Raw genomic sequence first — 18,396 nt, 5'->3', positions numbered from 1 at the left:
GTTAATCAGAGTCAGTGCAAGGCTGCCAATTTGCATGTGAATTAACTGTGGCTGTATACCAAGCCTCTTTATGTCATTCATTCCCCTGTGCCTCGGGCTCCTGTCCTGTGCGACATCACTGTGCTAAAGGTGCACACTGAGACCAAATATGTCGACACCCCTCCTCTATTAATATAGCTAGAAAAAAAACAGAGCTCCAGCCCGTACCGAGAGAATCCTTCCTTTCTCCAAAATTAAAAATATATTGATTTACTATGCAAAAACTTAATTGCTGTTTTACTTTTTGTGGCCACTTTGTGCAGCAACGGTTCGTCAAGTGTTTCTGTAACAATACTACAAGAAACCATTCGATCTCTCCAAATGTCTCTTCGGTCACGATGGGAGTCGGAGTTTTTTAACCACCTTTCTTGAACAAGATCACTTCCATCCCTCTCGCGGCTCCTTTTTCTATATGGTTTGGTTTGGAAAGGTTATTGAGGGGGGGGAGGGGAGAGGATGTGAGAGGAGAGAGTAAATCTGATGTGGAAATGTAGACTTAGTAGGATTTATCCATTTGAGAAAAGACCTTTTCACTTGTTTTGTTGGTTTATCCCCTAAACCCTGTCTCACCCCCCTGCCTAAAAGCTTTTGACATCTTCATCTTGTTCACAGTGGGCAGGCTTTGTTTGCTCTGCTTGAAAAAGTGGATGGGGCTCAGCCCCCCCCCTCTCCGTGGCACAAGTGTAGGACTTTGCCATGGCAAAGGAGGGATTTCTTTTTCCTCCTGCCCCCTCCCTTTCCACATAACTACAATATGGTCATTGTCTGCCGGTGAATAATGTGGCCACTCGGGCAGCATGGACTGCTCCTCGGGCTTTGACTGTGAACCAGCGCTTTTCTTCAGCGTGAAAGGACTCTAATCCATGTAAATATAAGACTCCGGGTACAGCTTGGCCACGGTGGGGAGAGCAAGAAGGGGGAACGGAGGGGAGGGTCAGCAATTTAACCTTTGACCCAACAAATAAGAGGCATGTAAGTTTTAGAATTGCTTTCCAAAGAGGGGCTCCTGGGGCAGAATGAGCTCCTTTTGTAATCCCCCCAGTCTGGGGCTGATTGACACGTCTGTGATGGGAGAGCGGCGCCACACAAAACCAGCAGAAACACCACCTCAACACCGCCATGAGAACACACCAACAGCCGATCAATCATTGATTACCTCCTGCGCACTACAGCAGTCAGCAAGGAAGGGCCTCCGGAGCGTATCAATAGGAATGAATGAATGAATGAATGAATGAATGAATGAATGAATGAATGAATGAATGAATGAATGAATGATTCTTATATCAGTTTGACACAGAAGGTGGTTCATCTTCTGTCCTGGTTCTTCTTTAACGCCATCAAGACCAGGAAATGACATGACTAGATGTTCAGAGTTTATAGAAGGAGCTTCAGCATCAGCTGTAGCCCCCCCCCCCCCCCCCCCCCCGCCCCCCGCCCCCCCACCAGATCATTGATTAGGACTATTGCTGACACAGAGAGGTACCAACACTACAAAAACATTTAGCCTTATACAGTGTTCTCGTTTGACGGACGCGAGCTTTAAACGCAAATATTCACAATTTTTCCATTTCTTCACTTAAATTTTGAACCCAGAAGTCGTCACTGTGTTCTGATCTCATGAGTTTCTGGTCACTAGACTCACCTGTGTGACTCACCTGTGTGACTCACCTGTGTGACTCACCTGTGTGACTCACCTGTGTGACTCACCTGTGTGACTCACCTATGTGACTCACCTGTGTGATTCTGTCTGATTAAAATCCACCAATCAGCAACAGGTGTGCTGGTTCTAAGCTGCAGTGAGAGAGGAGTTAGTTCGACCCCCCAGAGAACAAGAAGAGTCCTGTTGGGTTTGTCTGTCTGTTAAACATCTGTTTGGAACATCTGCTGGTGGGATCAAGAGATATACATTGATTGATTGATTGATTGATTGATTGATTGATTGATTGATTGATTGATTGATTGATTGATTGTCACCATGCCTCAGAAAAAGATTCAAAACTTGGAGAAAAAGCAAGAGAGAGTTTTCTTGCATAAATAACAGTCAAAAGTTAATGAAGAAAAAGAGACAGATATTACTACAGATATTACTACAGATATTACTACAGATATTACTACAGATATTACTACAGATATTACTACAGGTATTACTACAGGTATTACTACAGATATTACTACAGATATTACTACAGGTATTACTACAGATATTACTACAGATATTACTACAGATATTACTACACATATTACTACAGATATTACTACAGGTATTACTACAGGTATTACAACAGATATTACTACAGATATTACTACAGGTATTACTACAGATATTACTACAGATATTACTACAGATATTACTACAGATAGTACTACAGATATTACTACAGGTATTACTACAGGTATTACTACAGATATTACTACAGATATTACTACAGGTATTACTACAGATATTACTACAGATATTACTACAGATAGTACTACAGATATTACTACAGGTATTACTACACGTATTACTACAGATATTACTACAGGTATTACTACAGGTATTACTACAGATATTACTACAGATATTACTACAGGTATTACTACAGATATTACTACAGATATTACTACAGATATTACTACAGATATTACTACAGGTATTACTACAGGTATTACTACAGATATTACTACAGATATTACTACAGGTATTACTACAGATATTACTACAGATATTACTACAGATATTACTACAGGTATTACTAAAGATATTACTACAGATATTACTACAGATATTACTACAGATATTACTACAGGTATTACTAAAGATATTACTACAGATATTACTACAGATATTACTACAGATATTACTACAGATATTACTACAGATATTACTACAGATATTACTACAGGTATAACTACAGGTATTACTACAGATATTACTACAGGTATTACTACAGGTATTACTACAGATATTACTACAGATATTACTACAGATATTACTACAGGTATTACTACAGATATTACTACAGATATTACTACAGATATTACTGCAGATATTACTACAGATATTACTACAGATATTACTACAGGTATTACTACAGATATTACTACAGATATTACTACAGATATTACTACAGATATTACTACAGATATACTACAGATATTACTACAGATATTACTACAGATATTACTACAGATATTACTAAATGTGTGTGAAGGTTCTGTCAGCTTGGTTCCGTGTCCTCAGGACAGAAAATGAATTAAAGGCAAAGAAAACTATTGAGTAAAATGTAAAAGTGAAATAAAACCTCTGTTACATCTTTCTTTATTTCTAAAAATGTTTTTAAATGATTACCAGGTTTTAAAATTTTGACAAATTATATAATTTTACTCTTTCTTCTTGAACAGTTATGATGTTATCAATAAAAACATTCAAACGAACATTTTGTTTCGTTTTTATATTGTACTATTGGCTGAATTCAATCCTTGCGTCGCCTCTACTGTATGTTCTGTTATTACTTTGGGATGCATAAACGTCATGTTGGGATGCACACATTGTGTTGAAGCGCATCCCAGGGATGCACTACTTTCTGGAGGTAAAATGAACTCTGCTCATACATAAATACTGACCACTGCAAAGCCTGAACTCATCAGTGCTCATGTCTGCGTCTAACAGGACACATTTTATCCCGTCAGTAATTATTTAGAGATCTGCTGCGTCAGGTCGTCCACAGGGAGGAAGAGAACCCCTCCTCATGATGATGTCACTGATGATGTCACTGAGTAACTGGGCTTATATCCCGTTTAAAACGGATGCTTGTTGACTGTCTGAAGTGAGGGTTCAGCTGCTCCGTCTGTCGTTCACAGGGAGGTGACAGATGAAGACAGAAGAGAAACAGATTCAGGAACAGCCCAATGCGTCAGGTCCAGGTCTGAATCACTGACAGCAGAAAACAACGAATGAAATGGGGAGCACGTGAACATTTAACTAAACACATCCTGCAGTAAAGGAACGGTTCAGCAACTAGAAAGTCATTCCATTTTTATTTTTTTTTATAAATAAAAAAAGCAGTAATTGTGTAGCAAATTGTCAGGATGTACTTGATGTCCATCAACCATGAACAGGTTTCCTGTTCGTCTTGAAAATAAAATGTGTGTAACTTTACACACATAGTTTGAATCACAGTGATCCCTCATTCCTCACAGTTAACACGTTCCAGGAACCACACGCAATTAACGATTCTGCCATAGAACGATAAACTATTTATGTTATTATTTACGGTAATTTAAACATTTTCTGAACCCCCCCATCCTGATAGTAAACCACCTTCTACCTGTGTTACCTTAAAACACTCTGATAGACTGTTTAAAACACTGTGTGTCTCATGGAAGTCAGAGACTCACAGAACGCAGCACACTTCCTGATCCCGTCAGCCAATAGAATGCGTGTACGGTATCACTTGACTGCTGACCAACAATCAGTGATGAGGTGAAGTTGTGAGCGTGGATGCGTGAATGCACGAGGACACACTGGACTCCTGTGTTTGCTGCGTCCAGCTGTGGCGTCATGACGATGGTGATTCAGTGGTTTTGTGGTCAAATAGTCGTGTGTCGTCTGCAAAGGTGTGACGCCGGTTCTTCTGAGTGAGCTGACGCCTGACGCCTGCTGAAGGGATGCTCTCTGTCCCATTTCATTATAAATGTTATTGGTGGCAGCAATGGGAGCCGCTGACAGTATTATGGGATGTATTTATGCAAGTTTGACTAAGTAGAACATCACTGAAGGCCGAGGTGTGAGATGCATGACCTGTCACTGCAGTATATACGTGTGTGTGTGTGTGTGTGTGTGTGTGTGTGTGTGTGTGTGTGTGTGTGTGTGTGTGTGTGTGTGTGTGTGTGACCTTGGCTTCACACGTTGGTGCCCCACCTAGTCCCCGAGTCAGGGGCCTCTGGGCCCCTCAGCTGTGAGCGTTTGGTGATCTTTGCATCACTCTGACGTCGACTCACAGGAAGAGTTCCATCTGTGGAGCTTCTAGTCTCCTCCTGTGTGTGAGCAGCTCCTCCTGTGTGTGAGCAGCTCCTCCTGTGTGTGAGCAGCTCCTCCTGTGTGTGAGCAGCTCCTCCTGTGTGTGAGCAGCTCCTCCTGTGTGTGAGCAGCTCCTCCTGTGTGTGAGCAGCTCCTCCTGTGTGGAGCAGCTCCTCCTGTGTGTGAGCAGCTCCTCCTGTGTGTGAGCAGCTCCTCCTGTGTGTGAGCAGCTCCTCCTGTGTGTGAGCAGCTCCTCCTGTGTGTGAGCAGCTCCCCAGCGCCCCAGAGGCGGGTGTTGCTCCTCTCCTGCTGCCCTCCTACCTCTCCTGCTCTCTGCTGCCATTACTGTGACTCCCTGTAATTTTGGACGGGTCGTTAGCGTGTTCCTGTTGGGTCGTTAGCGTGTTCCTGTTGGGTCGTCCTTCACGCCGCTGTCTGTGGGTATTTTTGGATGCCTTCACTCACTGGTGTTTTTCGGCAGCCGTTCCTGGAGACCACCTGCCAATCGGCCGCTGTGATGCCCTGACGCCTCCTCTTCCTTCTCACTTCTTGAGAGAACTTTTCAGCCACATTTATAATTCTCTCCCTCTAACTCCTTCATTGCTTTGTGTGACGGCCGCGTCGCCCACTGTGGGACCGACTTCAGTAGCCCCCACCAGGAAGAAGCTCCGGAACCACAGAGAAACCACACAACTGCCCCGGAGGGCATTAAACCAAGGAGTGTGATGAACACTGAGACAAATAAATAAAGGGTTAAATAAATCAATAAATAAAGTAAAGAAGATGTCAGGTGTAGTGGTTAAACCTGTGTGTGTACATCTATTTGATTTATATTTATATTAACAGTTTCATTTCTGCCCTTTTTGACCTCATAACCCCTCTAAGGATCCACACCTGGGTTTTAAAATGTCACTGAACACAACCCTGAGACACGCGTGTCCGTTAGAACGTCCCGTGTTCAGGTCAGACAGAGGAACGAGGACCGGAAGACATTTTATGTCATATTTTCAGACAACAGAACGTTCCTTCATTGTTTTCTAAAGGAAATAATTCCAAATGCTGTGAACGGACTTGTTTGGATTAACAGATTAAAAACTCTACCTCTGATCATTTTCTTGTCAAAAACAGGGTGGATTTATTTTTAACCATTTTATCATTTATTATTATGATTATTATTGATCTTGAGATGAGAAGAAGTAGAAAATAATCATCATGACAAGACAGATGCTGGACCCTAATCCTAACCCTAATCCTAACCCTAATCCTAATCCTAACCCTAATACTAACCCTAACCCTAATCCTAATCCTAACCCTAATCCTAACCCTAATCCTAATCCTAACCCCAATACTAACCCTAATCCTAATCCTAATCCTAACCCTAATCCTAACCCTAATCCTAACCCTAACCCTAAACCAACTCTAACACTAAAATAACCCCAACTCTAATCCTAACTCTAACCCTAAATAACCCTAACCTAACTCCTAATCCTAACCCCAACCTAACCCTAACTCCTAATCTCTAATCCTAACCCTAATCCTGCTGTGTCTCTGTCTCTGGTGGGATTAAATCCTAACATAATCCCGGTGACTCCTTCAGGTGTGTGTGAACCAGAGGCTCAGGTGTCTCATGCTCCTGTGGATGTTTGTCTTGCATCAGAAGTGGGTTTACGTGTGTGTGTGTGTGTGTGTGTGTGTGTGTGTGTGTGTGTGTGTGTGTGTGTGTGTGTGTGTGTGTGTGTGTGTGTGTGTGTGTGTGTGTGTGTGTGTGTGTTATGAGGTGATGCTCCTCCTCCTCTCCTCTGCTTTGTTCCTTTTCTTAATTACAGGCGAGTTCTCCTCTGAGAGCCTGTAACCCCCCCCCCCCCCACGTCCACAGCGGCATCCCATTAAAGCCAGAACCCCCCCCCCACACACACACACACACACACACACACCTTCATGCAGAACACAATTAAAAAATGCAAGCAGATCAAAAAGATGCCAGCAGCCTGACGGGGGCGGGGGGGGGTGTTTATCTGAGGGATGCAGATCCGTGTCGGTGATGGAGATCATTACAGGACGCAGAGTCATCAGTGGAGCTGTGTCAGCATCACACACACACACACACACACACACACACACACACACACACACACACACACACACACACACACACACAGACACACACACACACACACACACACACACACACACACTGAATATGAAGGTGGATGAACTCTAACTTCAGACATGTATTAGTTATTTCATCTTAATATGAAACAAACAAACAAACAAACAATAAATCAGGTGTGTCTCACACCCTGATTTTGTCTTGGGGGGCCCCCTTTGGGGCCCCAAGACACAACTTAGTGCATTCTATCAAAATAAACACTGAGTCATGTTTGATTCATTATTGAAATCCAACACATTTAGATGGAGTTTAAATCAAACCAATCAGGATCTCAGCTGTGTGGGGGAGGAGCCCCCGCCTGCCCCGCCCCAAATATGACGATGAGTTACACTGTAAAAAGTAAAACGTTGGATCAATGAAAAAACGTTCTTCAATTGGTCACACCTAATAACATTAATTTCAGTGAAATAAATAAAATTTAATTGGATGAATGTATTATTTTTGATTCTGTTCAACTTACATTTTTTCGTCAATTCAAATTGATCTATAGATGGGGGCGGGGGGGGGTCAAAATCATTTTCACTGAGGGCCACAACAGCATCACGGCTTCTCCTCAAAGGGCCAGATGTAACTAATAAATGTAACTAAATGTAACTCAGTGTAATGTAACTAAATGTAACTACTCCTTAATGTAACTAATAAATGTAACTAAATGTAACTCAGTGTAATGTAACTAAATGTAACTACTCCTTAATGTTAAATAACTGAATTTCTGACTGATTCTAGTTCCAAACATTACAGTTAGACAGAAAAAACATGTTTGTTTGTTTCTCTGTTCTAACATAAATCCTTTTCATTTGTCAGGTTATTAAACCCACAGAACTCCATCAATCAAGGATCAAACTATCAATCAATAAAGAAAAATAACATCAGACACAAGTTAGTTCGTTAACCTGTTCACAATGTTTAGTCAGAGTTAAAATGGGCTGAACCACTGCATTGTGGGAAATGTAGTTTTGGTCAAAGCACACTTTTGACCTATTTCTTTTTAGACACTCTGACCTTTTTTTGCTCTAGGGGGCCACATTAAATGATGTGGAGGGCCACATGTGGCCCCTGGGCCCTGAGTTTGACACACGTGAATTATAAAGTCTTCAAATCTCCTGTGAAAACACACTTTTCCTGACTGTTTGAAGTGATTGGGGTTTAAAAATATCTCTAATATCTAAAATAACATATCCTAATATTTTTGTTTGTTTGTCTTGTTTTTTTTAAAATTATTTGTTTAGATTGATTAATTTCCTCATTACTTAATAAAAAGATTACAATCTTTTTATTCCATTATTTTGAACCAGTATATTTCCAGCATTTACTCAGAATAAAGACTCTCAGAGAGAGGAGTGAACTCCCCCCAGAGGAGCAGATGATGATCCTGCAGGTCGCTGAAGGATCTCGTTACAGCAGCAGGAGGACGAGGAGAGTCTCCACGTTTATATATTTATAATGATTTATAACACTCATATTAACATTAACACACTGAAGTAGTGCACATCCATAGACCCCGCTTCACAATAAAAGTGACATTTCACCAGGCCTACTAGGCCTACTCAGCTGTTCAAAAAGGTGTTTTTAATAAAATAAGAAAACATCCATCATAAGAATCACATGAACGATTTCATTGTTGGGATCGAAGAATGATGACCTTTAAAATCCAGGTTAGTGCTAGTTAATACATCTTAATTTTTATTACAAAAATACCTAAAAAATGAGAAATGTCATAATAATTCAAAAACTGTAAATGTTTATTTCCATGAAGCGGTATCAATATAGTCACAAACAAATATAACATCCCACAATGCATCACTTCACCTTGTCTGCATTTACAAAAATAAAATTATTTCCAAAAACTACAGTTTGGTTAATTTTTTTCAACCTTTTTTTAAAAATATATATTTAAGTCCAAAATATTTAGATTTTTTAATTTTCTTTTTCTTTTCTCTTTTGCAGCCGGGCTAAGTATTCACCTTCAGGATTTAGTGCTTTGTGGAAAACTTGTGTCCAGCAGAACATCCGGGTTCATCTGGACTCACTGGTGTTGAAAATCCATTAATGTGTGGAATAAACCACATCAAGCCTAAACGAGGCCTCCGTTACCGCGGAGCTTCCGTTACCGCGGAGCCTCCGTGACCGCGGACCGGTGTCGGTGACGCTCATCCTTCATCTTTTATCTCCACACTGAGGATGTGAGTCTACTGCCCCCCTGTTAAAAGAGACTGTGTGTGTGTGTGTGTGTGTGTGTGTGTGTGTGTGTGTGTGTGTGTGTGTGTGTGTGTGTGTGTGTGTGTGTGTGTGTGTGTGTGTGTGTGTGTGTGTGTTTTCTTCCTCCTCCGCTGTGAATATAATGAACACATATTAGTGAGAATATTCCAGCACATAGCCGGATCCGCCTCATCTGCATAAATCACCTCCGTGTTGTTCTTCTTGATTCTGAGAGGTGATTTAAACCAATCAGAGGACGGACCCCCCCCCCCGACACAAACACACACAACTAATATTTCTTCCTTAATCTTAGACCATCTAATATTTTATTTCACACACGCCCGCAGAAATGTTTAATGTATAAACCAGAGAGAAAAGTCAGATGATAAATATGCATGTATTCAATTAAGGGTATTACAGAGCAGCTCATTTGCATAAGGATTTAGGAGCTTAACATCATATTTGTGCTATAACATTTCACAATGTCCTAAAAGCGGGGCTTTTACGCGCGGGAGGGGGGCAAGACAGGTATGCAGAAATGAATTATAAATATCAAGGAAACGGATCCTTTTATTTCTCTTTCTAATTATTCGATGAAAGCAGATTTTTTATGTTTTTACAGGTAAAAATCCAGGTGAGCTCATGTGGGACTCATCAGCTCGAAACTGAATTAAACTCGATTGCAAAATAAAAAGGGAATAGAAAACAAAACCACGTGATGACGTGACACCCCCCCCCCCACATCCACATATTTTGTTTAACATCAAACTCTCCTCCTGTCCTCAAACACGTCCTCTGATGACGGACTTTCTCCTCCCAATTAGGAGCAGAGAGCTAATTAGACCGAAACGGATCCGGATCGGCTCCGGATGAACCGCATGAGACGAGTGGAGGGGGGGGGGGTCTCCCCAGGAAAGAAACGAACCCCACAACTGGATGGAGGGGGTCAAACCGGATGACAGCCGTCCGGTTTTACGCGTGACGCAGCGGTTCATCCATTCTGCGCTCTGTGCGTAAAGTTTTTGTTTTTCTATTTTATATCTTAAATTAAAATAAATTAATTAAAATAAATTAATTAAAATAAATGAAGAATTAAATCAAACGTGGCATCACGTGACGTTTGAAACGGTTTGTGGGTGAATGAACACAAACACTTGAGGCAAACACAATACAACTAAATCTGTTTCTGATCACAAACACAACGGAGCCGAACTGCGTTGCTCTGGGAGACTCTGCCCACCCCCGCGGGGCCCGGTGGAGAGTCCCCCCGGTACTGGGGGAGCGTGTAGAACTCTTCTGTGCGTCACTTGAGCGCAGGTCCCAGCAGAGGCTCCGACACCTCCGTTCCCCCCCAACCCGCCTCTCGCCCGCTCCTCTCTTTCTTTAACCCTTCAAACTTCACCCGGGGGTGGGGGGGTAACGGAGGTAAAGGTGATACTGCTGCTCCAGACCAGTCGGTAGAAGTCCAGCCGAACAGCCAATGAACACAAACGGTGCGTCGTGACGCAACAGGGCCCCCGTTGATAAGGAGCGGAGAGTCCAACCGGGACCTAAAGAAGGAGGAACGGCGGTTTTGGGGGGGCCAGCGAACACTCGCCTATCATCAGTCAACGTGGAGACAACTCCTCCTCTTCTGTTACGCGCAGAAGCTGCTGGAGACGAACTGGAGGAGAAGCGCGTCCCCCCCCCCCACCACCACGACCGGCGGGATTTTATAAAGCAGTTTATTTTTATTCTTTAATTTCCCTTCGTGAAACAAAAGGAGTTTCGGGGGGAAAGAATCAGCTGGACTGTTGAACTTGGCGGAGGGGGGGTGTTCCTCTGGACATGGGTGTCCGCTGTTGATCCACGTTTGTTCACTTTGGTTGTTTTGGGGGGTTTTTCTGATCCAAAACCAGAGAAATTGTCTTTCGACAGCCTGAAATATTTTCTCCCCCCCCAGCCAGGAAAGACGCGTCAGAGCTGAGACCCGAGCAGCGGGGGCTCCACGGTGGGTATGTTTATTCACCGTAAATGGAAGAGAAAGTCTAGAGAGGAGCGCTGGTGATGACACACCTGGGATGTCGTGGCTCCGACGCGAGAGGCGATTATTTGTGAATCGATCCGATCTTATTGATAATGAGAGCTGCAGACGTCCGGACGGTGTCCATTGGCAGATGAGACGCCGTGTGTAGAACACGTGTCCACGGCCACTCACATTTTTCTGGATTTCTCACTTTGTCACGGCCAGAAAGGAAAAAAAACATTTTTTGTGGCATTATTGCGCAGGATTTTTTAATTTTATTTTTTATTTGTGACCTCTGATGGACATCTTGGCGTGCAGATCCGAACAGAACAGTTTTAATATCCTCCCCTCCGCGGCGACGATGCTTTTCCATGGCCTCCCCGGAGGCGACGTGCACGGCGTGGTGGAAGAGATGGACCGGAGAGGGAAGAGCGAGACGGCGGCCATCAGCTCGGCCATCGACATGGGGGAGTCAGAGACGGTAGGAGGTGTTCTTTATGGCCGGTTCGGTCCGGGAGGGGGGGCAGGCAGGCAGCAGACGGGAGACGCGCTCTCAGACCCGAACACCGAACACTGAGCGTGTCGGTGTTAAAAACTCTCTCAGGCTGAACAACTTCCCCCCCACAGGCCCAAACACACCAAATGTCAAATAAACCCTGTAAAGAAATTATAGTTCTGTTCATTAAAACTCACAATTGCTCTAAAAAATATTCACTGATTCATTAGAATAATAATAAAATAGTGTGAATTTAATTAAACTGGATTCACTGGCAGAAAATAAAAGATGTCAAACAATCAACGCCACGAAACAATCCGACAGACATTAAAAAGCTGTTTTTAATCTTTCATGAGGCCGTTATGATATCATTAAAAATACAAACGTAAAAATAGAACTTCTGAATTCACAAGCATGGAAATAAAATAAGTGCAGATGGAATTAAAAAAAATAGAAATCAGCTTCCATCAGATGGAGAAATGCGCAGGTTTTATTTCTCAGGCCTGTAAAATGTAGAACGTGTGTTTATGTTTCAGCTTTAATTATTATTATTATTATTATTATTATTGTTATTATTATTATTATTATTATTGTTATTATTATTATTATTATTATTATTATTATTATTATTATTACATGAAAATTATCGGCAGCAATAAACTCCATTTACTATCAATGTAGATTATTCATTGAGTTTCGCAGTCTTCTGTGTTTCTGTAGATGTGAATAATAATAATAATAATAATAATAATAATAATAATAATAATAATAATAATATAATAATAATAATAATATTATAATAATAATAATAATATAATTTGTTAATAATAACAATAACAATAATAATAATTTATAATATAATTTATGATAATAATATAATAATAATTTTTAACCAATCTTCATCAGTTGGAATGGAAATGCTCTTGTTTTTAAATTCCTGCCGGGGGGGGGGGGGGGCTTTACATTTACATTTGCCTGAGCTGCACCTTCACCGTGTGTCTATATTCAATCTCCAAAAGTCGTGCGTAAATCCTGTGGTGTGAAGGCTGCTGCCCCCCCCCCCCCGTCACACCGGTTCCGTTGTGATTAAAAGGTTCTGATCAGGTCGGTGCTGTGTTCTGACGCCGTGTCCTCCCCCCCTGTCCATGCCCCCCCCCCAGTCCCTGCCGTGCCTGAGCAGCGAGCGCGTCGCGCTGTGCGCCGGCTGCGGCCGGAGGATCGCGGACCGCTACTACCTGCTGGCCGTGGACAAGCAGTGGCACATGAGGTGTCTGAAGTGCTGCGAGTGTAAACTCAACCTGGAGTCCGAGCTCACCTGCTTCAGCAAGGACGGCAGCATCTACTGCAAGGAGGACTACTACAGGTAGGGGGGCCGCGGGGCCCGGGGCCCCACACACTGCGTCTGGAACATCCGCACCGATAAATACATCCAGTTATTATAAATAGTGTTTATGTAGGCATTTAAACATATTTTATATTTAAAAAAAACCGTGATTTATTTTTATTCTGCTGCGTAAAAATGAATTTTGTGATAAAATTCTGTCATTTTTCGGAAGTCGTTTCAAGAGAAGAAAACTTTCTCCACTGAATCGAAAGCGACTTTTAGGTAGCAGCTCTGCGGGGGGGGGGGGGTGACCCCCACGCACACACACCACCTCATGCCCCCACCAGCCCCTCACATTTTATCCAACTAATAATTATTCTTAGTCCAGTTGGATAAAATGACAGTTCCGCGTCCGGTTCGGTTGGAACCGCAGATCCGCTTCAGACCTGATGAAACACCGGCTGGGGGGGCAGGTATTGTGTGGGGGGGTCTGGGATGTGAAGTGTGTGTGGACCCAAACGCTGATGCCGGTTGTGTGTTGTCCGCAGAAGATTTTCGGTGCAGAGGTGCGCCCGGTGCCACCTGGGGATCTCCGCCTCGGAGATGGTGATGCGCGCCCGGGACCTGGTCTACCACCTGAACTGCTTCACCTGCTCCACCTGCAGCAAGATGCTGACCACCGGGGACCACTTCGGCATGAAGGACAGCCTGGTGTACTGCCGGCTGCACTTTGAGACTCTGCTGCAGGGAGAATACCACACACACTTTAACCACGCGGACGCGGGGGCGCACAAAGGCCTGGGTCCGGCCAACGCGCTCGGACTATCCTACTTCAACGGGGTGGGGGCGGTGCAGAAGGGCCGCCCCCGGAAGAGGAAGAGCCCCGGGCCCGGAGCCGAGCTGGCCGCGTACAACGCAGGTAAGACACCTCTGATTGACTGATCGATGATTTTTAATTGAATCATAAATATTTAAAATCTAAAATGGGGGAAAAAAACAAAAACAACAATGAAGGAATTTAAACTGACAGAAAATATTTTTTTTACATTTTTTAATTCAACATAAAATAATAAATAAAACCAGAGGAGATGTTTGTGTGCAGCTCAGGCAAGGTGTTTCTGCGTCCAGGAGGCCCACACACACACACACACACACACACACACACACACACACACACACACACACACACACACACACACACACACACACACACACACACACACACACACACACACACACACAAACGTGATATTCCATCTCTTCCGTTAATCTGATTTATTTTTCGTGAATTCTTTTTTGATTCGTTTCTGACGTGATTTTCTGTCCACTGGGGTGTCACAGATCACTGGACCCCCTCCCGGCTGACGAACCGTTCACCGGGGGCCCGAACTAGAAAAACACGTCGAGAAGTTTGTCAATAAAATGAAAAACTTTATTTTAACTTAATTTTATGAAACATTTTAAAGTCACTTCATTTGAACCAATTTTGCGTTTCAAATTTATCATTCAGCTTCACGTCACCAACATAATTCTAAATAATGATAATAATAATAATAATAATAATAATAATAATAATAATAATAATAATAATAATAATAATAATATATTATAATAATAATATATAAGAATAAATAAATATAGTTCTGCTGTTGTTATACTTTATTTTTCCTGCGCCTCGTTTTTTGGTTGTCTGTTACCAGATTTTTCCATGTCTTTGTTTTTGCCCGTTTACTTGTCAGACTCCACACACACACACACACACACACACACACACACACACACACACACACACACACACACACACACACACACACACACACACACACACACACACACACACACACACACACACTGAAGACACATATGAACAACTTTATTTTCTCATAGGAGGATAAAATGTTTTTAATGTTTGACTTCAGTTCATCCACCCAAAAGTGTCCGTAAAGTCACGTGATAGTCTAGAGTGGACGCAACAGTCGGGGCTCATTTTATATTCAACACTTTAACAGTTTACAGCCGCTCCAGTGTAATCATTGTGTTCTCATTAGTTTCATCTTTTCTTTAATGTTACTGGACAGAATAAATGTTCTCCCGTCATCAGCTGACTTCATGATCCCACCGGAAGCTGCTCTCTGAACCCAATCGAAGGATTATTCCCTATTTATCACCTATTAGTGATGAGTTCATGCTAAACAATTTCTGTCAGCTAAAAAAAATCCCATAATTCCTCACGGTTCTTTCCTGAACAATAAATTCTTGTTACGACCGGAGTGACGCGGACAGATCGGGCCGCGTTGACCCGCCGACAGGGAAGAGGCAGTGCGCCCTCTACTGCCGGCAGCCGGTAGCACACGTCAGCCTCACCTGGGCGGTCACGTGGTCTGACCTGGATCCGGAGGTGGTTCCGACCCGGAGGAAGATGTTGTGTGTGAGGATGAGGAGCCGGCAGGGGAACCGGCTGCTTTTAATAAAACACTGGACCGTATGTCCTGGATGGAGGCAGCGTGTGTGTGTGTGTGTGTGTGTGTGTGTGTGTGTGTGTGTGTGTGTGTGTGTGTGTGTGTGTGTGTGTGCTGGATAATTAACAGAAGTGTTATTCTGAGGATCTCCACTCACTTCATATTCATCACATTCATCATATTCATTATCTGCAGCGCTCTGATATCAAACACGAACTGTTAGGCAGCAGCAACACCCTGAGGGATGCCAGGGAGTCCACAGGCTGTGTGTGTGTGTGTGTGTGTGTGTGTGTGTGTGTGTGTGTGTGTGTTTGCTGAAGCCAGGCTAGCACCTCCTCCCAGGACAGACGGACATGTAGACGGGGGGTCAGGAGCAATCAGAAGCAGAGTAGCCCTAGAACAAAGGTGTGTTCAGGTTCTCAGGTGTGTTCTAACCCTCTCCTCTCCTCTGTCGGGCCTCAGCGCTGAGCTGTAACGAGAACGACGGCGAGTCCCTGGACCGGGACTCCCAGTACAGCTCCAGCCAGAAGACCAAACGCATGCGGACGTCCTTCAAGCACCACCAGCTCAGGACCATGAAGTCCTACTTCGCCATCAACCACAACCCAGACGCCAAGGACCTGAAGCAGCTGGCCCAGAAGACGGGCCTCACCAAGCGGGTGCTGCAGGTAGGATGGAGCCCCCGTCTCGTGTTCACGGGTTCAGTCGGGGTTCTGCTTCACACAAACAGGAAGCAGGTGTGAAGGAATCTCACCTGTTCCCAAACACTCCAGCAGCTTCCAAGTGTGAATAGATGAGGTGAGGTCATCCAGCCAGGAGCCAATCAGGGGCTCCTGATCAGATAGCGCTGCTTTTTATTCCCTGGAACGCTTTCAGGAACCAAACAAGTGGAACAAAATCAGACGTCGTGTTGTCTTTTTCTCTTTTCTTTGTTTTTTGGTTTAAATAAAAAAAAAAACTTGTAATGATCACATTTTAAATAGTTTCAAATTTTCTCCGAGATGAACTGTGTTTACAATCCAAAAACCACCTGGAAATGAAAGAAAAGACGATCCTGTGTTCAGACGATGTGTGGTGTGGTGGAGGAAACACGGCGCTCTGCAGCAGAAATGAGGAAAGAACAGACGCCGGTGATTCTCACAAGAGATGACAGCAAATGATCTGTGGGACTGAGCAGAAGAGAACCAGACAAAAAGGGTTCTGAATCAAAAATCTCTCAGAAGGAAACAGAAATCGCTGCCGTTTTAATTAACGCTCGCAGAAAACAAAGCAGCCGTTTTGCTTTGATGCTCTGGAGTGTTGGTTCCTGTTGTTTCGGCTGAAGCGCTTGTTTCCCATGGCTCCACCAGGATTCTGTTGCTAACACGCTCCAAAACAACACCCCCACCCCCCCACCCCCATTGCATCTCAGTTTGGGGTTTTTTTTCCTTTTATGGAAAAACAGAGCAAAGATTCAGGATTAAAAATTCACTTCATATTGGAAAATTAATTACCATCAGGAGCGTTTCAATGAACCGCTGCAGCTGAAACATTCTGGTATCGACAGAAACGGGAGGCCGGCCCTCTTGTTTTTCATGTGCACACATGAAAGAGAATGTTACACACACACACACACACACACACACACACACACACACACACACACACACACACACACACACACACACACCACACACCTCTGTGGCCGGCCTTAAAAAGTAAACGTTCCTCTACCTTCACTTCCACAAAGGAACACAGACGGATTCTAAGAGTTCTCTGATCCTGGACTCCAGTGTGTGTGTGTGTGTGTGTGTGTGTGTGTGTGTGTGTGTGTGTGTGTGTGTGTGTGTGTGTGTGTGTGTGTGTGTGTGCGTTTGGTGATGTTGATCTGTTTGAGGCTCTATTAAATCTGAATGTGGATTTCCTCAGGAAGGTTTCTTTTCCCGGGGGGGGGGCGTTGTTTGTCTGGAGTCGGTCCGTCTTCTTCTGTTCTGATTCCGTCCCAGCGAACGCTTAAAGGTTGCTGGTTGGATTCCTTCACACCTGAAGTTGTGGCGTGGGGCAGGAGGCTCAGCCAGATGCTGTGGCAGCAGAAAGGAGTTCAGTGATGGTGTTCTCGTGTGTCGGTCAGTCTCCCAGGATTCTCTGAAGATACTAGTTTGGTTCTTTCTCAAAAGGTCATGAGTAGGTTCAGTCATTTAATAATGTATCCTAAGAGTCCTCAGATGCTGCCCAGTGAAACTAATCTTTGAATTCTGTCCACTTCTCTGTACTATTTTCCAGAAATTCCCAAACTCATTGGCAGAAATTTTAAAATGTTTGAAAGGGACTTTTTTTTTTGATGCAAATTGTTCCAACATTTTCAGTTCCTCCAAATTCAGTTAGACAATAGATTTGTCTTGGTCATTCCCAGCAGATTGATCAGAAATAGTGATCCAGAATATAAAATCAGGGGTTGATAGGACTACTGCTGAGCGTTTGAGGCGATGCTAACACTGAGGAGGATTCCTTGTGGGTTTTAACAGATAAATATGGTGTCTGCTGGTTGGGCTGATCCTCCTCTGATTGGTCTGTTTCACAGTTTTACTATTCTGTTGCATTCAGCAAATTGTTTCTCCATTACGGTTATTCTGACATTGCTCACGTGTGTTTGTTTCCAGTCTACCTGGCCTCCAACAGCTGGAACCATACAGGTGTTCATTTTATGACCCGGTCAGAATAAA

The 18,396-nt window shown here is 43.3% G+C and overlaps 1 protein-coding gene across 2 annotated transcripts in view; it reads left to right on the top strand.

Moving 5' to 3' along the window:
* The first annotated feature begins 10,753 nt into the window (after positions 1-10,753).
* lhx2b (LIM homeobox 2b) overlaps positions 10,754-18,396 on the top strand; it is a 12,056-nt gene continuing 4,413 nt past the window's right edge. The window contains exons 1-4 of one of the 2 annotated variants that reach the window (XM_068310750.1): positions 10,754-11,896; positions 13,072-13,274; positions 13,787-14,154; positions 16,157-16,362. In XM_068310750.1, the coding sequence (XP_068166851.1) occupies positions 11,714-11,896; positions 13,072-13,274; positions 13,787-14,154; positions 16,157-16,362 (960 nt within the window). In that variant the 5' untranslated portion in view covers positions 10,754-11,713. Of the gene's footprint in view, positions 11,897-13,071; positions 13,275-13,783; positions 14,155-16,156; positions 16,363-18,396 lie in introns of both variants that reach the window. The other variant, XM_068310749.1, reaches the window with a different exon arrangement.

This window comes from Antennarius striatus, chromosome 3 (genome assembly GCF_040054535.1).
Source record: "Antennarius striatus isolate MH-2024 chromosome 3, ASM4005453v1, whole genome shotgun sequence".
Lineage (NCBI taxonomy): Eukaryota > Metazoa > Chordata > Actinopteri > Lophiiformes > Antennariidae > Antennarius > Antennarius striatus.
This window is presented reverse-complemented; position numbering and strand designations above follow the sequence as displayed.